The sequence below is a fragment of the Psittacula echo genome (assembly GCF_963264785.1).
Source record: "Psittacula echo genome assembly, chromosome: 1".
Lineage (NCBI taxonomy): Eukaryota > Metazoa > Chordata > Aves > Psittaciformes > Psittacidae > Psittacula > Psittacula echo.
Genome location: NC_137735.1, coordinates 147,338,668 through 147,360,663, shown reverse-complemented (window position 1 = coordinate 147,360,663; position 21,996 = coordinate 147,338,668). Strand labels below are relative to the sequence as shown.

The 21,996-nt window shown below is 44.4% G+C and overlaps 1 protein-coding gene across 1 annotated transcript; it reads left to right on the top strand.

Moving 5' to 3' along the window:
* Positions 1-4,319: 4,319 nt before the first annotated feature.
* WNT16 (Wnt family member 16) lies at positions 4,320-18,428 on the top strand (the record flags this gene model as incomplete). Its single annotated transcript, XM_080624855.1, has 4 exons — positions 4,320-4,668; positions 4,757-5,007; positions 6,881-7,161; positions 17,964-18,428. Exons 1-4 carry the CDS (start codon positions 4,580-4,582, stop codon positions 18,426-18,428), a joined length of 1,086 nt encoding a protein of 361 aa, XP_080480981.1. The 5' UTR covers positions 4,320-4,579.
* Positions 18,429-21,996: the final 3,568 nt, after the last annotated feature.

The window sequence follows — 21,996 nt, the reverse complement described above, 5'->3', positions numbered from 1 at the left end:
ATTTAATCCTGTTATGCCAAAATTGATAAGTAAAAACTCCAGAGTAAGTCTAGAAAATGCCTACATTTATACTGTCCATGTCAGAGAACAGAATTTTCTAGCAGCACTTCAGAAGAAACCTGCACCTACTCCCAGAATCCCCCAAAACACAAGCAGATCTCAAGCACTCATAAATATTGGTTGGTCCAGGACACAGTCTCCAAATTTGTGACCACAGGGAACAGCAGACTCCAAAATCAAGCTGAGTCCCTCTTCCTAAGCCCTAGCTTCCTGGCAGCACATCACCAACAGACATAGGTTGCCAGGAGATCTGCTCAGCAGTCACTTCAGCAACTGTCTGGAGTTACAGGCTTCAGAAAACTTATTTGGAGGCCACACTAGCTTTCTTCCGTATTTTTTGGTAAGGATGGAAGGGATTGTGAGAAGCTGGTTTTTCCTTGCCTTTCAGGTCCTACTTTGCCACTTTCTATATAGCCATGCACATAATAAATGCAGTTCTGTATACTGTGTTGTGCAGCTATTATAAAGATAATATTATGGGGTAGCTCTGGAATCACTACATGTTTGTGAGATCTGTTTTGAGATCTCCATCTGCCATCATGTCATTACTAGATGCACTTTAATTGCTGTCCCAGTCACTTGTGAACTCAGCATGCCAGGTCTAAATTAGCAACAGACGTGTGCATTTTCAGGCTATAAGTACCAAAATGAAAAATAACACTGATAGCAAAAATAATGCAAAACCTCTGCACAAAATGCAGAGGGACTCAGGGAACTATTTATGGGGGAGCGGGCATCTCTGTTTTCCTCCTAACTCCCCTCTTCTACTAGCCTGACCTTATTGAGGCCCTGAGACTTACCTGTTGAGACATCATCTTTTAGAAATGCTGCAATGTAAGGAGGTATTGTACCAAGAGTGTAAGGACCCTTGGCCTGAAGTTTGGGGTCTCACTGCACTGCTCTCCTCATATCCCTTCTTGCTAAGGGCACAGAGCTCTCACAGCCCTCATAGTGCAACAGCTCTGCTTGGATGCCACTATTTTGCTGATACTGTTCCAGTTTCTTCACTGCAAAGACTCATCACATCCATGATTCCCAGGGCTGCTGACTGCCACTGTGCAGCCAGACACTGAGGTGAATTGAAAGCACACTACAGAATTTGTGCTTGGTCACCAAATGTGACAGATTTCATAGCTGAAGGGATAATCTGATTTAGAGAATATGGGAGATTTTACTGTTTGGATGGCAGGTTTACCTCTGCTCAGTATTTTAAGATAACGGGATAATGCCCACGTTGGTCAGTAGTAGAGCCCATCTGTATCCGTGGGATAATTAAGTCTGCAGTGTTGTTTTTATGTTTCTGCTGGGCATCAGAAGTTCCAGGAGAGCAAAGAAAATGTAAAGGAAGCTTTTAAATGTGGCAACTTGTATATGAGAATTTAACTTTGTATGTATTTGTACCTAGTAAATAAGATGGCAGACCTTGGTTATAGTGAGAGCACTGGCCACTAACTTTTCAGAGATAATTGGTCTATCTGTGAAGCATACTATTTTTCAAGTGATCTGCTTATTCCCACGGATTCTGAAAAACAGAGTATTTTTCCTTATCTAACAGTGAATCATATGTGTGTGGTATATATATATATATCTCTGGAATTGATTCTGTCCAGATCACATTAATCATCATTAAATAAGTTACTGCTTACTTACAGCTAAATCAGTAATTAGTAAATGTCCAGTCAGGAAATACCACTAAGCTTAGACACATTTCCTTCCTTTTTTTTCTTTTAACAACATTTTATTGTCTTCTTTTTAATATAGAATATTATGGGCATTTTAGTATGAATAGCCACAGATAGCCCCACCTTGGCCAGAGAAAGTTAGATAAGCAGTAAATCTAATTTATCTTCCCTGATTTATAGTAAATTTTGATCTCTGTGGCTTGGCACTTGACCTTGACTTGGATTCTGGTTCATCATCTCTGCATCACATCTAGATTCTGTCTCTCATAGAGTGAATGGTCTTCCAGCACAGAGGGCTCTGAAGCACCAGTGAATTAGAATTACAGACTTCAAAAACATTTGGCAAATTTCAATACATTTTGGCAGATCAGCAAGATATTTCCAAATTGTGCTCCTTTGTAGGTTTGCAAAGTACAAAAATTGCAAAGTACAAAACTTGCAAAGTAATTTGTTTGCCCTTCCCTTCCTGGTAGCCAACCAATCTATATGCAAACACATAGCTCTGGTCTAATAGGAATACGACTGTATGTCCTGCTTCTGCTCGGAGAGGAGAGTATTGCAGGAGGGAACAAAGAAGAGAGGTGGTGTAAATAGCAGTCAGGAAGCTGAGAGGCATGAGAAGGGCAAGGGTTGCAGGATTCAGTGAGAAATCAGGTTTCAACAGCCAGTGGAGATGCAGGGGTTGTGTGTAATGGGGGAGTTGTTGTAAGAGAAAGAAGTGGGAAGAGAGGCAAATGGGGGCTAGGACACAGATATATATTAATCCAAACTTCTTTAAATCAGATGGTCATGGGAAAATGTGGTTTGCTTCCAGTCACTGCTAACTATTGAATAGGATTATCTCAAGAAGAAGTCCCTTACAGTTTATATCGGGATTTTTTTTTTTGGCATCAGATCTCCAAATTGCAACTGTTCAACTTCATAAAAGTGCATATGATCAAAAAGTTTTCCTAAAAACTTAATGGTTTCTGTACCTAAAACACGCAGACAAAATCAGATCACAGCATATGGAAACACAACAGAGAAGTAATTTATTTATGGTATCATATATAAAATATGCTTCAAATAGGACTAGATTTTTTTGAATCAATTTTTTTTAATTTAAATCTTACATTGCTATTACATATAAGATTCTGCATCTTCTAGATAAAAAAAAAATAACATAAGAATTTAGGACCAAAAGGTCCATATTAATTAAAATAAAACTTAACAACCAACAATACAAAAATCCTAAACAAGCAAACAAATAAAACCCCAAATCACAGTGACCCCTGTTAAATAAAAGAACTGTCAGGAAAATGAACCATTTCAGAGTGGTTGATAAATGCAAGAAGCACATAAGAAATACACAGCTGCTAGACCAGGGCTTTGAATTAACTTTGGTAGGTGGAGCCAGGAAGCAGCAATGAGGATAAAATGAACCATGTGTTCTGGAATAATTAGATAATTCTCTGACACAACCCACACAGTTTTGGCTGGTCCAGGCCTGTTTCACAGCCGGCTCCCTGTGTTCCAATGTCGTTCTCCATTCATTTCCCTCACTCCAAACTAAGTTCCTCTGCAACCGCAAGCAGATGCTCTCCAGACTAAAATTCTGAACAGAGAAACCAAGCCATATCCAAAGGTTTAAATAGCTCATGGGGTCATGTGGCATCTGGCCAGAACTGGCGATGCTTTTGGAGATCCTTTTAAGAGCAGGCAAATGAGCACATAGTAGGAAGGAGACATAATTTGTCTAAATTTGATCTAAATGTACCACAGCCTGTGCTCTTAAAATATCTCAGCACATCCACAAGGGAAAAGCGAGGGGGAACATCACCTTTATGTGGCTATTTCTCAATATGTTTTACTCTTAAAAATATATGTCTAGCATTTGAGATGATTTGTTGTGCTCTTCACTTGGAGATGTTGTCAGTCAACAAGAGTTATTTAGCTGATTTACAACTGTGTCAAATCAAAGTCTTTACAGAGCTGCCATATCAGCCACATTATGTTTAGTGCAGGTGTTTCACTTACACAGAAGGAAGCAGCAATGTAGCATGGTCAAATTGGACTTCAAAGTCCAGAGTGCCAACACCAGCTCTTCATCAGGTGCTAGCTGACTCATTGGCTGTTAATGTGTAAAATGAGTAAGGAAATATTATTGAGGCAGTAGTTGATAAGAGTGTCTCACTGAAGTTAACAGGATTGGACAAATTTTGTCCTAATGGCTACTGATGCTGACTGTGGAGCCAGGCAGTTAATACTGCTAAAGCATTAGAAAATTTGAATTAAAAGTGTAGTGGATGTTATGATTATTTAACATCAGCATTTTGTGCCTTCTCTTCCGCAGAAATATGATGAAATCACTGCAGACGTACCGGTTCCCCCGTCTGCAGCCCCTCTCTGTCGCGCCGGCCATCGGCTAGCGCCCTTCGCAGCGCTTCTCCGAGGGAAGGGGCAGCCCCGCAGAGGGGCTGGCGAGCAGCGACACCGGGTCCAGAGGGGCGGTGAGGAGCTCCTGAGCTCCTCCGAGCCCCGCCCCGGCCCGCCCCGGTCCCGGGCGGCCAATGCGCGTTCGGAGGAGGCAGAGCTGGGGAAAACATCGAACCCAACTTTCTCACCTTGAAAGGCATCAGGAGCTCCCAATGCTTTCCCTCCTGCTGCCCTCCCCTCCAGCCCGTCCTCCCCGGCAGGGCCCTCCGACGGCCCGGGCTTTCCCCGACGGCTGCCGCCTGCCCCCCGAGGAGGAGAGAGCCGAGTAGGTGTGCTCCACCGGCAACGGTCCTGCTCGGTCCCTGCTGCCCGGGGAGCCGGCGGCGGGCAGCAGCAGCGCGGCGGGGCTCGATGCGGCGGTCATGGGGCGCGAGGCAGCCCTCGGACCGCGGCTGCTGCGGGCAGCGATGCTGATCTCCCTCTGCCCTGCCGCCGCCGGCGGCACCTGGATGTGAGTAGTTGGGCGCGGGATGGGGTGGCTGCGCGGCGCCCGTCCGTCCCCTCGGGGCTCGAAGCTGACGAGGGGGCTGCTTCTGCAGGTGGCTGGGCATCGCCGCCGCCGGCGGGCCGGAGAAGCCGGGCTGCGCCAGCCCGCCGCTGAGCCGCCGGCAGCAGGAGCTGTGCAAGCAGAAGCCGGAGCTGGTGCCCGCCATCAGGGAGGGAGCGCGCCTGGGCCTCCAGGAGTGCCGCAGTCAGTTCCGACACGAGCGCTGGGACTGCCGTCCGCCGCCCAACGCCCGCCGAGGACCCTCCGCCACCACTGCCGCCTTCGGGCATCAGCTCAGCAGCGGTGAGTGTTTGCCCCGCCGGGGCAGCGGGGCCGCAGGTGCCGGCGGGAGACCGGGCTCCGGAGGGGCGGGCGCAGGGACCGGGCGTGGTAGCGGGAGGTTACCGCATCCGCCCCGGGGAACCTGACACAGGTACACCAAGCGCAGGAAGCAGGCACAGCCTACCATCGCATTTCCAAAATCGTTGTTCGTTGTTCCTTATTGTAATTTTGCTTAATAGGTCCGTGGATGACAGCGCCTTTAACTAGATCTACTTAACTGTGTTGAAATGTTATTATTCTTAGACTGATGTCGGCTTTATCCCCTTATGTCATAATTACTCAATGAGTGGGGTAATGACACATAGTATTTCGAAAAGGTCACTTCATTGCAGGTAAAAATCTGCTCACAGCACTGTACGCAATGTGAATTACTTTAAAATGCGCTCAATTAGATGGTATTGCTCGGCACAGCAAGACCAGAGCTGCTTGAAAGCACTAGAACTAATGATGGAATTGCTGAAATTTAGACTGAAATTGGGACACTTTGTTTGTATCAGATGGCAGGTCTTGATCCTGCAAGTTTGTTTTGAGCACTCTGCTTGATGATTTTGATGCAGGCATTGATGTGAACTGAACTATTTTGCTGCTTCATTTTGTATTTGTGCAATCTTCACTTTATACTGCGACAGTGGAAAAAACCAAACATTAACCACAAAAATGTGAAGTATGCAATAAAAAAATGACACATATTCCGAAACCATAAAGAAAATAAACAAAAGAAAAGCAGGAAGCAGTTTTACCCTACTACAGGTAGTCATACATGCTGTATGTCAGTTCTTCTGTCCAGTGGGAAGGACTGTTCCTGCAGACCCATAAATGAGCAACACTACTAACCCACAAAGCTTCACTAGTATGTCCTGTGGAAGCATTTTATGAGGTTGCCAGAACCACTGATTAATATGAACAGGAGAAACAAACAGAAACTTTTCTGCCTGTGAGCAGAAACTTGGGAGACTGGAAATAATGCATTGTTTTTACAAGGGTGAAAATTAGTACAGTGAAATTTCAGTTACAGTTAATGGCCAGTCATTGATTTTCAGTTTGCTTAGAGAGTATACATCTTGCTTAACACGTTTACAGAGCGTGCTACGGTATGTCAGAAGTCTCAGAGCTTAGGAGGCCCAGGCAGGTCCCTCCATGATTCTTCTGAGATATAGCCTAACAGTTAAAGGTTTTTTAAACTGCTGTCTTTCCCATGGGCAGCTTATTCTAGGAAAAGCACATGACTAATTACCCTTGTGCCATTCTGATTTCTGCCTTGTTTAAGGTTCTTGGTGCTGCTTGCAACCATTATGAATTAGAACAACCTCAATATTTACTAAACTTAGCATGAGGTAAGTTCTGGCCCTATACCACAGTAACCTAGGATTGTGACAGCTTCAAGTTCCTTCTCTGAGGTCTGAACTAACCTTTTCTTCTTCAAATGAATGTGAATAGTGAAAAGCAGTTTGGAGAGTAATGGGGTTGGGGTATGGTTGGTTTGGGGGTTGATTTTTTTTATTATTATTATTAAAAGCCAATTGGCTTGAAAGTTTCTGTGGCAAATAAAGTTCCCAACCAGATTTAGAAAGGAGACACCAAAAATTGTATGGTGCAAGCAGCAGAAACAGCGCCATTAATAGCACGGTCATATGAAGAGGCCTTGAAGTCTTTTTTGGATGAGAATATCCACTGCTTTAAAGAAGTTAACTCTACAGACCAAGCTGTGATGGCTTTAAACTTGTAACTGTTCCCTTTTAATAACAGTCTGGCTTGTAAAATGGCTTTCTAGGGCTCTGCTACGGAGGTAATCAGAGGGAGTGATGAAGTAACATACCCGCACCTTGCTTTGTAGGCACGAAGGAGACCGCGTTCATATCAGCAGTGACATCAGCGGGCCTCGTGCATTCAGTGACGCGGTCGTGCAGTGCAGGAAACATGACTGAATGTTCCTGTGACACGAACCTGCAGCATGGTGGCTCAGCCAGCGAGGGCTGGCACTGGGGCGGCTGCTCTGACGACATCCACTACGGAATGTCATTCAGCAGAAAGTTCCTGGACATGCCCATTAAAAACATAACGGGCAGGAGCGGGCTGGTGGTGATGAACCTGCACAACAACGAGGCCGGGAGGCAGGTATGTGTCTGTTCAGAAATGACAGCAATTCCTTGTTCACCTTCACTGACAAAATGGCACCAATCAAACAAGGTTTGTCCCTGACTGCAGGTACAAATGGGGCCAGTGGCAAGAACAGCACTAAAGTCACCAATGCAAACATGTACAAAGTTGGAATCAGAGCTGGTTTTAACCAGATAATTAAACTCCACAAGTTAAAATTAAATCCACAAAGTAAGAATTGCATCCAGAGTGCTAATCAGAGTTATCTTAAGTAGATATTTGATATTCTGTAGCAAACTTGAAATGTTATCAGCATAATACATTAGGAGCTTTTTCACTGATTATTCTACTATTATCATGGCCTGTGTTTTTAATTCAGTATTTAATTTAATACTGAATGGGCCGGCAGATCGGACATGAGGCATCATTACCCATCCACAGTCTCAGGTCTGTGCCTGAGGGTAGAAGTCCAAAATTAGTCAGAAGAAATCAAGAGTTAACCTTTTCTTTTAAAAGGTTGGATGGAAATGATGTCTCTGTTTTAAAGCAGCCCATTGGTTAGGGCACTTATCAGAGAAGCGAGAGGAGACTGGATTCAGATAGCTCTTCTTCAGCTCAAAGGACTTCAAATCCATGGTTGCAAAGGAAATCTGTGTGTATGTGTGTGACACTGTGTCCTCCTGTCCTGTTCTGCAAACGGTGATGATGAATGGGAGCAGAAACAGCCAGTATAGTGTGAGTCTGTAAACTAGTGCTTGGGGCTTACATCTGGAATAGCAGAGACTTGGATTCTAGTTCTTGCTTTAAAGTCACTTTCTCTGCTTTACCTTGGAGTTTTTAACTTCATGTTTAATGGGTCTCTCTGGCCCCATAATACTTTAAATCTGTTCTGCTCAGTGACACAGCTGTAATGAAAGAAAAGAAAAGACACCGTCTGGTTTTGACTACATATATTGATGGACTCCATTGTAACTCAGCAATTTCCTGTAGCCAAAAGCAGCATCAGTGGGTTTTACTGAAAATAACTGCTCTATCTGCCATAGATGGGGAAGAGCCACGGTGATATTGTTGCAAAATATTCTAATTTAATCTAATTTTTACAGTTTACAAGGTTATATATGTTATTTAATTTAATTTATTTGGAAAACCAGAAAATCTGTCAGGGACATAGGCCCTTTTTAAGACTGAAATACAAGAAGCAACCTTTGAACCTAAGTAAACTGAGAACAGTTACTGTGAGTCTAATTTGATGTCAGTCAGCTAAATCATTTCCAAGGAAAGGTGGTTGGTATTGTGTAGTAGAGAATGTTGATAAGAGGCAGAAGATTAAATTGTTATTCTTTAGGGAAAGTGCAAAGGGTAATTAATCACATTTGTAGAGAGAGATAGGCTGCATGGAGACCTCATAGCAGTCATCCAATACCTGAAGGGGGCCTACAGGGATGCCAGAAAGGGACTCTTCATCAGGGACTGTAGCGATAGGACAGGGGGTAATGGGTTCAAACTTAAACAGGGGAAGTTCAGGTTAGATATAAGGAAGAAGTTCTTCACTGTGAGAGTGGTGAGGCACTGGAACAGGTTGCCCAAAGAAGTGATAAATGCTCCATCCCTGGCAGTGTTCAAGGCCAGGTTGGACAAAGCCTTGGGTGACATGGTCTAGTTTGAGGCACCCCTGCCCATAGCAGGGGGGTTGGAACTTGAGGATCTGAAGGTCTTTTCCAACCCTAACTATTCTATGATTCTATAGTTAACCCAGCACCTCCTGCAAGCCTGAAAGTCCAGAAGACACTTATTTCACTGATTTTGCATCAATGGTGTATTTGTTGTTCGTTACCTTGGAAGAAAATATGCAGAGTATTTAGTCAACTTCCATGCATAAATATTTTGTAACTTAATGGCAAACTGTAGGATAAAGCAAATATTTTTGACTGCTGTCCAAAGTGAAAGAGAATTTTTATTGTTGGTACTTGGAATTTCTAACAGCAATATCAGCTGAAGTAAGTTTAGAGAACTCTTCTGTAGTTCTAAAATCCTTAACTAGGAAATGCTGGAAAATGCTGACCTTCATGTTTGGGAGCTTGCATCCTTAGAAGGATGTTTTGCAATATAATTTGGTACCTTATGACCTTTTGTAATAAATGCTATCATGTTCCTGGTTCTATGTCTTGCAAGAGCAGTCTTCCAGGCAAAATACTTCCGTGTTTGTTTGGAGTTACTAATGGAACTGGTATGTGCAGAATTCTCTTGTTACTTTCCCATTTCTGTACAAAATGCTATTTCTACATCTCTTAGTTAAATCCAAAATATGTAAACTTTTCATAGAATCATAGAATAGTTAGGGTTGGAAAGGATATTAAGTTCATCTAGTTCCAATCCCCCTGCCATGGACAGGGACACCCCACACTAAATCATGCCACCCAAGGCCTCATTCAATCTGGCTTTGAACACCTCCAGGGATGAAGCATTCACAACCTCCCTGGGCAACCCATTCCAGTGCCTCACCACTCTCTCAGTAAAGAATTTCTTCCTTAGATCCAATCTAAACTTCCCCTGTTTAAGTTTGAACCCGTTACCCCTTTTCCTATTACTACAGTCCCTAATGAAGAGTCCCTCCCCAGCATCCTTGTAGGCCCCCTTCAGATACTGGAAGGCTGCTATGAGGTCTCCATGCAGCCTTCTCTTCTCCAGGCTGAACAGCTCCAACTTTCTCAGCCTGTCTTCATACGGGAGGTGCTCCAGTCCCCTGATCATCCTTGTGGCCCTCCTCTGGACTTGTTCCAACAGTTCCATGTCCTTTTTATGTTGAGGCACCAGAACTGCACACAATACTCCAAGTGGGGTCTCAGGAGAGCAGAGTAGAGGGGCAGGATCACCTCCTTCGACCTGCTGGTCATGCTCCTTTGGATGCAGCCCAGGATACGGTTGGCTTTCTGGGCTGTGAGCACATACTGAAGCTGGCTCATGTTCATTTTGTCATCGACCAGCACCCCAAAGTCCTTCTCCACAGGGCTGCTCTGAATCTCTTCTCTGTCCAACCTGTAGCTGTGCCTGGGATTTCTTTGACCCAGGTGTAGGACCTTGCACTTGGCATGGTTAAACTTCATAAGGTTGGCATCAGCCCACCTCACAAGCGTGTCGAATTCCCTCTGGATGGCATCCCTTCCCTCTGGCGTATCAACCAAACCACACAGCTTGGTGTCATCGGCAAACTTGCTGAGGGCGCACTCAATCCCACTGTCCATGTCACCAACAGACGTTGAACAAGACCGGTCCCAACACCGATCCCTGAGGGACACCACTAGTTACCGGTCTCCAGGCGGACATCGAGCCATTGACCACAACTCTTTGCTTGCAGCCATCCAGCCAGTTCTTTATCCACCAAGTGGTCCACCCATCAAATTGATGTCTCTCCAATTTAGAGACAAGGATGTCATGTGGGACAGTGTCGAACGCTTTGCACAAGTCCAGGTAGATGACATCAACTGCTCTACTCCTGTCCATCAGTTTCGTAGCCCCATCATAGAAGGCAACCAAATTGGTCAGGCAGGATTTGCCCTTAGTGAAGCCACGCTGGTTGTCACCAAGCACCTCCTTGTTTTTCATGTGCCTTAGCATGCCTTCCAGGAGAATCTGCTCCAAGATTTTGCCATGCACAGAGGTGAGACTGACTGGCCTGTAATTCCCTGGGTCATCCATTTTCCCCTTCTTGAAAATGGGGGTTATATTTCCCTTTTTCCAGTCATTGGAAAAGTCACCTGACTGCCATGATTTTTCAAATATGATGGCCAGTGGCTTAGCAACTTCATTCGCCAGCTCTTTAAAACAGTAAGGATAATTTTACTGAGTCATCCACTGTTTAGGATGCTAACCTGAACCTCAGAAGGTGCAGATTTCAGTTGTTATTCTGCCACAAGATAAATGTTCATCTTTTAGCACTGCAATGTTAAGTGTATGTCGTGGTTTAAGCCCAGGCCGTAAATTAGAACCATGCAGTCTACTTCCCCCCCCCCACCTTTCTTCCCCCCACTCCTGGAGGGACGGGGAGGAGAATCAAAAGAATGCAGCTCCCACGGGTTAGGATAAGAACAGTTTAATAACTAAGGTATAACACAAATCACTACTGCTACCACCAATAGTAATAATGATACAGGAAATAACAAGGAAGAGAATACAACCGCTCACCAACCGGTACCTCACCCCCACCCCGCAGTGATCTAGCCCTTCCGGGAAACTCTCAGTTCTACATCCTGGGCATGACGTGCTGTGGTATGGAATACCTCTTTGGCTAGTTTGGGTCAGGTGTCCTGTCTCTGCTTCCTCCCAGCTTCTCCTCCTCCCTGGCAGAGCATGAGACTGAGAAAGTCCTTGGTCAGTCTAAACATCTGTATTATCAGCTCCATTCTCAGGCCAAAAGTCAAAAACACAGTGCTGCAGCAGCTACTAAGAAGAAGAAAAAATGACTGCTACTGCTGAACCCAGGACAGTATCCACCCCTTATTCCATACCATTCACGTCATGCTCAGATCCCGCATTTTCAATATACCATCACTTTCATCTCAGTGCACTCTTATCTTAGTGCACGGACCAATCCCTATAAAGCTGCTGACTCCATTCGGTCCATGATGGTGGGCTCCATCTCTTGTGACAGTCTTTCAGAGCAGGAGAGGCCCATTGCAAAGTCCACCCCTCGATCATGAGTCCATCTCTGTGTTGCATCTCTGCCCTGATGGCCTGAAGTGTCATGGGCCCATCAGGCTCAAAATAATTCACCCTCCCCTGCAGCAGTCTCTGCAACTTGTCGTCGGGGACTCCACACAGCTGCCTTCCATCTCCGATGTTTCCAAAGCACTGGAGGGGCCCAGTGGATTAGATACTCGCCCATACTGTCCCACACACCGTGACACTCATGACTGTCCAGCCTTGGGGAAAACCTCTCGCTCCCCCTGTATTGTCTAAACCCAGACAAGACCCAAACCTGACTCTGCTTAACTCTCGGGATCAGACAAAATGGCCGTGGGTAAAACACACTCTGTGTGTGTGCTGACATGGTGATCCCCATCACAATCAGCAGGCAGGTCCCAAGGGTACCCAAAGGCCATTCAAAACCTTCAGAACTCTCAAATGATGCTGCTATGCTTGCCGGCTCTCTCACCACCAGCTTCCCTTTTTCTGAGTCCAGATCTTCCTCCTCTGCCTTGCTGGAAAGTGCTGCGGGGTCTCCTGCATCCTCCTGGGGCTCAGGCTCACGGGGCTCAGCGGATGGCTGCTGGGGGATGCTCTCGGCCGCCGCGGGGCTGGGCTCGGCTGTGGGGCTCGGCTCCTCCGCCGCCTCTTCCCGCTGCTCGGCAGCCGCCTCCTTCCCGGCCTCCGGCCCCGCTCCCGCCGCCGCTTGGTCCCCGGGGTCCCTCTCCCGGGCCGCTTCGGCCGCCGCCGGCTCCCGGGGCCGCTCCCCCTCAGCTCCCCGCAGCCTCACAAAGACGGAGGCGAGGACGAGGGCCAGGACGGTGAAGAGCAGCGGGACGGCCAGGTACAAGTCCACGGCCACGTCCATCCCGCCCTGCTGCCGGAGCCTGCCCATATTACAAGCCATTACCATAAAGTACAATGAGACAAGAACCCTAGCCCAAGGCCCACACTTGATAAACTCTAACACAGCAAATACCGGCTCTAAGTAAGCAACGACATACAGAAACTGTGACATCAAAAAGAATGACTTTGAGAGCCAATAAATCAGCATTGTGCCTTGGTCAGATCTGTTGTTATCTCAACCCTTCATGCCCCACGTTGGGCGCCAAAAAGAACTGTCATGGTTTAAGCCCAGGCCATAAATCAGAACCATGCAGTCTACTTCCCCCCCCCCACCTTTCTTCCCCCCACTCCTGGAGGGACGGGGAGGAGAATCAAAAGAATGTAACTCCCACGGGTTGAGATAAGAACAGTTTAATAACTAAGGTATAACACAAATCACTACTGCTACCACTAATAGTAATAATGATAAAGGAAATAACAAGGAAGAGAATACAACCGCTCACCAACCGGTACCTCGCCCCCACCCCGCAGTGATCCAGCCCTTCTGGGAAACTCTCAGTTCTACATCCTGGGCATGACGTGCTGTGGTATGGAATACCTCTTTGGCTAGTTTGGGTCAGGTGTCCTGTCTCTGCTTCCTCCCGGCTTCCCCTTCTCCCTGGCAGAGCATGAGACTCACAAAGTCCTTGGTCAGTCTAAACATCGGTGTTATCAGCTCTGTTCCCAGGCTGAAAGTCAAAAACACAGTGCTGCAACAGCTACTAAGAAGGAGGAAAAATGACTGCTACTGCTGAACCCAGGAGAGTGTACTTTGATGTGCATATGTGAGTTGGGCAACTCTGCTCCTTACATAAAGGTATAAAGGCAAGTCAGGCACTATGGTTTGACTATTATTGTAGTAGTATTTTTTTATTAATGGAAGAATTCTGCTTAGTTGTCCAGTTGTGGAAATCTATTTGATCTGCAGGGCTCGTGTTCTCACACTGACATAGCCTGGCTCATAAGAGAGTTTTACTGATATTTGTGGGTTGGTAACAGACCTAGCAGAGGTCTGCAACCATTCTTAAGTGCTGTACCTCCAGTAGGACATGTACTTGTCTTCATGAATAGTCCTATTAGTTCTACCAGCGGGTTAAATTAGGCTGTTTGATTATAGGCATTGGCTCCCATTGCAAAACAAGTACTAGCAGCCCCTGTCTCACAGCTGAGTACACTGCCTACAGAGAGCTTAGCTTGGAGATACTAAGCATTAAGTGGCATTAAGGGGTATACAAACTGCAATCCCAGTGACTCTCCTTCACTGCAGACCAATCTCAGTTCCACACTGGTCATTTCTCACAAGCAGGTTTCATGATCCGCCCGAGAAAACAAAAAACCTGTCCCATCTTGCACAGGACACATCTATCCACCATGTTTCTGTGAGTAACAGTGCTCCTTTGAAGTTCTCTATGAAATTCTGTTCCTTATGGAAAATCCTCTCACAATTTCATAAATAACTGGAAAGACTTATCATGTCAATCTAAAAGTGTGACACTGAGCACTGTTTGTGCAGTCAGTCTGGAAGTCACACTCCCAGTAGTTCCATGCATCCCAGTAACTCTGTGCATCACTGTAACTGTGCACTGCTGAGACACAGGTGTGTGTTCAGCCATGTCCTGCCAGAAGACTGCCTTGACTCTGTAGGCACCATCTTAGGTTTGCTTGCAAGAAAACAGCAAGAGAAGATTCCTAGTACCTGAATTTTGCTAGGTGTTCAACTATAAGGGTTTGTTCATTAAAGCTTTCATAGCAGCCTGAGGTCCAGTGGCATGTTTTGTCATCAGTCAAAGCAAGATGTCAGGTCCCTGTGCTGGCAATAGAGACAACTCAAAATATGTTGGAGTCCAATCAGAAAACTTGCCTATCCTAGCAGCTGGGAAGTAACAGGCTGGGATCATGCACAATTCTGGTGACACCATAAATCATTCTGAAACAGAGTGCATCAACGCATTAATCTGATCACCCATCACTGCTAATATATGCTGCATTTTTAATGATATGTTTTGATATCAACCTGAGATTCCAACATCAGTTTCTGCTCCTGTTTATAAACTGTTGGACTACTTGCCCACATGGAAGTAACTCACCCTTAGCACCTAGCAGACATGTCCAGTGCTTCCCAGACAATTTCTGGATCCTTCTGTCTCATCCATATTTTACTATGCCTGATCCTATCAGACTTGGAATTAGACTTCTTTCCTCAAACCAAACTGTATATTATTCCCCTGTTGTTTCTTCCCTAATTAGAACCCTGTCATACTGCAGTGAAGCAAGGATTACAACTGTAACCTTATAAATCCTATAGTACAATGTGATTTAAGACTACTCAGAGATTCTAGTTTTTATACAGCCTTTATATAAATAACTAATTGTTAGAAATTGGAAAATACTATTAAATCCCTTCTGGTTTTAGATCATGTGTAAAATTTATCTTTTGATATTATGTTTCTCTTTTCCTTGAGATTTTATTAGATTATCTGTGTTCTAACAAAGACTTTCTATCCTTGGATCTCAAACTCTTGTCTGCCTCAGTCACTATCAGTCTTAATGATGCATATTCTGACTACCCAGTGATTTCCTTATTGATAGATTCTTGAGATTATTGATAGATACTTGAGATACATGCACAAGGTCAAGTCTGTCTATTAAACAGAAACTAGCATGGAAAGGAGAGAAGATAGGTGTCTAAAAGAATTACAGCCAGTTGATTTGCCACTGGAAGAATCAGTGTGTGTGCACCGAGGTGAGGGTCTGCTTTTTGCAATGTTCTTATGTTTTTTCCAGGATACAGAAAAATCTCCAATCCCAAAAGCAATCCACAGCATCTGGAAATATCATCTCCTGTACTGGTGTATCACTTCACCAGGTTGCGTTTGCAAAGGCTAATGGCTGTTCTAGGTCAGGGCATACACCTGTTCTTTGTTGATAATGGTTCTTTGAATGCCTTGTTTGGCTTCTGTAGTAACCTCTACCAACAAATAGGTCCTGTTTACTTACCAAAGAAAGATGTGACTCTAAGCACTTTTGTCATGTACGTTTTTAATAACGTTTGTGGAGTTATATGCAAATACCAACTTGGGCTTTTGTCAACATCTTTGGGGCAGAACGTGTCAGGAGGCCTCGACTCCCACAGAAATCAATGGATTTAACCACATTGGACTCATCCCAAACTTCAGAGACCACATTCCCCATGATGAAAGTGCCAGTTTAACACACAGGGTAGAAACTGGTCATTTTATCTGCTCCATGGCCTGATTAGCTCCGAAACTTTTGCATTTGTGCTGCCTGAGCTACAAATAAGCAGCCTGGCTTGAGTTTATTTCTGGTCCTGAGTAAGGTCAGTAGAACTCGGTAGGATTTCAGGGCTCTGATCTCACTCAAGACTTAGGAACAGGCAAATGAAACTACTTTCTCAGGGGAAAACAGAGGAGGGTCTTAGGTAGATTTGTCTTCTGCTCTTTTCCTTCCCTAAGACAGTTTGACAAAGATAGAGATTGACCTCAGTTAATGTTTGTGGGGACTGTGGGGTAAGTGAAGGTTTAGGGTGAAATTTAAAAAACATCATGAAGTTGGGGGGGAGGGAATGGTGTCTTCCCCATTTTTTGGGAAATAACTTGCTCCTCCACAGAAGAATAATTTGAATCTTCCTTGGCCTTTCTGCATGAAGAGTTTCAAGATAAAATTATTATAAGTTAATTTAAAATTCACACATTCTGTTACATTTCCCAATTGCCTCGATTGTGGAGATTAAATATGGAGTGGGGGGGTGGGGAGAGGTGGAAATGTTAGTAAAATGGAAGATGGTGACGTGGGCTTTCCACACCATTAACCAGCTGCTCATATGAGTCTATAGGATGGCTCCAGAGAGTATGTTAATGGAAAGGTAAAACAAAGCAAAAATTATGGTACTTTGTCCTTGTGCTGTATCTGTGCAAGAAAAATTTTTCTGTGCACTTTTACAGACTCTAACGTGAGATGTGTCACAAGCCTAATATCTAATGATATTCTAGAAGGAAGTATACTGATTGTCTGCTGACTGTTTGAGTTGCAGTCCCAGATAAAGAAAGTTACTGCTTGTTTACAGATTCCAGTTCTTTGAGGCTGGGTCTTCTATAAACTGAGCCAAAATTCTTGTGTGTTGCAAAAGCTCAACGCAGGCTGCAGATTCCCAGTTGCTGTTCAGGCCAGTGCTTACTTTTGCTTGGGCATAGCAAAATAGCCCATGTCAGGGTATTTTAATGTTGGTTATAACTGTGGAAATCTTGCTAAAACACTGGAAGTTATGAAAGTAGTATGAATGAATAGTAGTATTATGATACTATGATATTATGACTACTATTGACTATGATATTATGACTACTATTGACTATGATATTATGACTACTATTACGATAGTAGTATGAATATCAAATGGTGTTAAATAGAGCCGTTATTCAACTGGAAACACTAGAAACCCATGATAGTACTAGTATGCCTATATTAAAAGATCAGGACTTCATCCTGTAAGTGAGAAGCATCTGAGATTTGCTCCAGAATACCGAGTTCAGGACACCTCTGCTGCACTATAGTGGCTCCTTTGATAGACTTCCTCTGGAGCTCAGAGATTTGGGCATTCTTCTGCTATTCCAACACACGTCTGCCCTGAGAAGCCTGCAGCCTGTATGCTGCACTGCTTTGGATGCTGAGCCACACTGATCACACACTTGTGCAACCTCAAGCCATTCCCCTGGCCTTAGTTGCATACTGTGTTGTGAATGTTTAGTGATCTTGATGGTGGCTTCAAGGCACCCTTAAAAGATGGCATAGACCTGCCCAGTAAATGTCTTCCAACATAGGAACAGTGCCATTACCTGCCCTATCCCTGCTCCATCTCCCACTATTCTCCATAAGGGCTGTTAGCATTCCAGCAGTGGGAGGAGTGACACAGGACGTGTCGCTTCAGGTATTTAGGAGCCTCCAGAATGAAAAGCCAGCCAGAAATACAAGCTTTTCCTATTATGATTTGATATTGCTATGTAATTGCCATTATAAAGTGCAAATGTAGATCACTTCTGAAGATCAGGCTTCTCATAGTGGGGATTTGGAGTTGGAAACCTGATTTCTAACATGTATCCTCCTGTGCTCTGGCTTCTCCATCACAGAAATGACAATGGCAGCTGTAATACTTCGAGACCTCTGTGTTACTGATGTCAGGCAGTATTCCTAATGAAAAAAGGACCACATCCAAATGTCGTTCTCTGCTTTGCTTTTAGGCTGTAGCGAAGCTGATGTCAGTGGATTGCCGTTGTCATGGTGTTTCTGGGTCCTGTGCTGTGAAAACTTGTTGGAAAACAATGTCCTCCTTTGAAAAGATTGGCCGTTTTTTAAAGGATAAGTATGAAAACAGCATACAAATATCAGACAGACTGAAAAAAAGGCTACGCAGGAAAGAGAAAAGCCAACGAAAAATACCAATTGGGAAAGAAGACCTGCTGTATGTGAACAAATCACCCAACTATTGTGTTGAAGACCAAAAACTGGGGATCCCTGGAACTCAGGGAAGGGAATGTAACCGCACCTCAGAGGGACCTGACGGCTGCAACCTCCTCTGTTGTGGGCGCGGGTACAACACCCATGTTGTCAGGCACGTGGAGAGGTGTGAGTGCAAGTTTGTGTGGTGCTGCTACGTGCGCTGCCGGAGATGCGAGACCATGACCGATGTACACACCTGCAAATAAGTACAGAGAACACACCAACCATCCTGCACTGTTTGGTACATGCAACTGCTTCACGGGTATCAATTACTCTTGCCATGTAGAATTGCAGGAGGATCCACCTCAGGGGGAATTGGTATTACCAAACAACGGGTAGCCCAAGCATTTGGCGTATGCAGAGCAACTGAGCGAACAGCAGCCTGCACACAGGTACAGGTAAAACAACAAAAAAGGACTCCTGATGACACATTTGAACATGTAACTCCATAAGCGGGGACAGACACTGAGCTTTCCAAGTCTTTAATAGCCACAATGTCCTGAAGATCCATGTAGTCGATAGGCACAGTAGAGAAAACTGAAGATCTTGTTAGTCAGAGACTGAAGAGTAGGAGGGTGTGTAAGATACATGTGTATGTAAGATATCAACATTAGATACAATCCTTATGTCTGTATTTTTAACACTGGAGCTAGACGGACCCACTAGATGGTTCATTTCTGCAGGCTTTAGAGAGAAAAAGCAAAGATAGGGGAAATGTTCTGCTGTTGACCATAAAACCTTTGCTTTGCAACTGTTCAGAAAGCTGCCTTCTGCATAATACGCAGGAAACCATCCGGCATTGGGAAACATGCATGACTGCCAAGAGGCAGGCACTGCCTGGGTAGAGGAGGAGGGTCTACCGGTGTGGAGCAACCTGTGTCCAGAGTAGAGGCACTGGAGCACAGCTTGAGGAACATGGATGGTGTGCCTTGGGATTTTTCATAGGTTGTCTTTCAAACGGACAAAGGACAGGTCTGAGGAGGGCCAGAAACGCAGTTTGGTATTTAAAGGAAATAAAATCCTTTGCAGGCATTTCCTCAGTATCTGAACACACCATTTGCGAGTCAGTCGGTCGTTGCCCGCTGTTGGACTGTATGCAACAGCCTGCCATGTTCAAACATCTCGCTGGTGGTTCGCCGTCATCTTCACAAATAACTATGTGAGATTCAGCCCAAAGAAATCTGCCATAAAGTGAAATGGTTTTCTAAGCATTACTTTCTCTTATAGGACTCAATGCTAGAGCTTCTCATTGGTGTGCACCCTAAGTAAGTTCAATGCACAATGTATTTCACGGATTGACTCACACCACTAAAATACTTAAACTGTCATTGATAAACATTTTAAACTTCCATATGTTGTCTCAACTTCATTTTACAGCTGTGAAAGGTTGTTTATTTTTATGCAATGATTTAATGCCAGGTTTAAAAAGCATCATGTGAAAGGATTTCTGTTGTTTAAATGTGCAAAGACCTATTTTTGATAAGACAAGAAAGTTTATATTTTGTAAATATTTAAATTATGCAAGCTATGTAAAAGGTTTCCAAAACTAATGTGATAAGACTACAGCCTTTGACATTTGTTGGTTAGATATTTGTTACTATAATAGTAGCCTTTAAGTGATTTTTAATTGCATGTGCAAGGGGGAAATTAGTCAGCAAATTACATAAATGTTCTCTTTTTTTACCACCAGGGTAGTTATAATTATTGTAGTTAATGCACACTGATGAGAATCACTTACTATGATTTTCTAAATGATCAGTCAATACTCTGTATACTGTTTTTCTTCATTTAAATCCATTTTACAAACAGTGAAATCCCTTCTCTAGCGGTAAGTGCAGAACTCCCACTGACATCAGGGGGACATGCAAGGGTCTACAGTCCCTGAGCTTTTTCTACACTAACAGTTCTTAGAAAGAAATCATCTCAGACGTCTTAGTTGAGGCTTTCAAAGTTGCTTTGAGGAATTAATTTCCTAATTGTCAATTATTTTCCTATGAAAGATGGTGACCAGATTCCCTGTCACTCTTTAATAGATGTGTAGGTCAGGAAGAAGCAAACAAAATCTTCTGTGTTGTGGTAACTTCATTGCCTTATGTGGAGTGCCTTAGGAACATCAGTTCAGCAACCAAAAGTTGTTTATCTGCTGGTTCTTGTTGGACCTTTGCCCCCCCACATTTGGCCAGTCTGTCTCCATTGACCTAGCCAGATAGATAATTATGCTGAAGACACAAAACCAGCTCTCTATGGGAAGGGTGCTCAGTGTACCAGTTGTCACAGGAAGATTTAACACCCTCCCTGTGAAAACTTAGATGGGGAGGACACATCCTGGTGGAAGACCCTGAAGAAATTTATGAGCTGAGGCTGTTCCCATCTCCCGTCAATGGAAATAAACCCAGAGGCTGTGCCACAGCACCTATTGGCAGAATGGATGGGACATGCTCCTGGTCACTGGTGATATGAAGGTGTTGTAGAGACCACCTCTCTCTCTTTCTGAATCTGCCTTACATCAAATTGCTGGCAGAAGTAAGTGCCTCTGTGCCCTATGTGAGACTGCTCCTAGACGTAAGTCCATTGAGTGCAGTGTTGAGGTCTCCACCATTTTGTTGTATGGGGCTCCAGCAGGAACCAGCCACTAGGAGTTAAGTGTGGAGGCCAAGATCTTCTCTTGAAGCTGCCTCAATGTGTATCTCAAAACTACCTTAGCTTTTACCAGACCTAAAGATCTCCCATGCCTCACCTGTAAAGTAAGGAAAATCGCCAGTGTACTTCTTGGTATGCCTTAACGTCTGGCAGGGTAAGAAATGGGGAGAAAATGGTCCTGGACTCCTGGGCCTAAGGTCAGCTTCAGGGATTTGCCCAGGAGAAAAGCCTCAGCAGGCTGTTTCTGTGGGTTTGAAGGGAAGACATGGGAGTTGCGAAGCAGCCAATGCAGTCAGGATGTCCCTTGCCTACTTGGCTATCCAGGTTTTGGTGCTGCATTATTTTTGAGATGTCATCTACTTAAAAAAGAAAAATTTTGTTTGGGAATGTTGTAAATAAAAGACTTTTTTCCTGGTTTGTGGGGGGAAGAGTTTATTTTCTTAAAGGATGACAAAAGACAATGAAGAGAAGTGGCAACCCACCGTGTTTATGAAAGCTACAATGACTGAGGAACAAGGTAATGGGTTAGACCTTCACTGGCAGCAGCAGGAGGAGCTGAAGAAAGTTATTTCATGGGAGGTGGCATTACCCTTTCTGCACCGCAGAGCACTGGTGAGACCAAGTGCATGTGGTGCGAGGGGCTGCTGGTTGGTCTTCTGCTGCACTAACATCAAGGGTTTGCAGGGGGAAGGAGAAGCAAAGCTGAGTGCACTGGGGAGACTGGAGCATGAGCCCCCCTCTTTACCTGTCACAGCTGAAATTGATGCTTGCTCTAAGTCACATCCATACAGCTAGTTCTGGATAGGCAGCATCTGTAAAAGCAATTCTGGATGGGATCAGGATATGACCATATTTTTGTAGTAGCATCACAAGGATAAAGAAATTAGCTGATATCTATGGCAGTATTTATTCCACTCTGGAAAAGCTTTCCTTGAACAAGAGGGAGAACCATCTGTAAGACAGCATGCCTCTGCTTTCAAAAAGGAGCCTACATACGACATACGTGGTTCAGCTACTTTCGTGGGCATATGGCACTAGGATGAATTTCACTCAGTTTAATAGCGTGGATTTTTTTTCCACCCTTTTAAAACATAGTCTTATAATACCCTTGTAGAGTTTTGCAATAACACATCC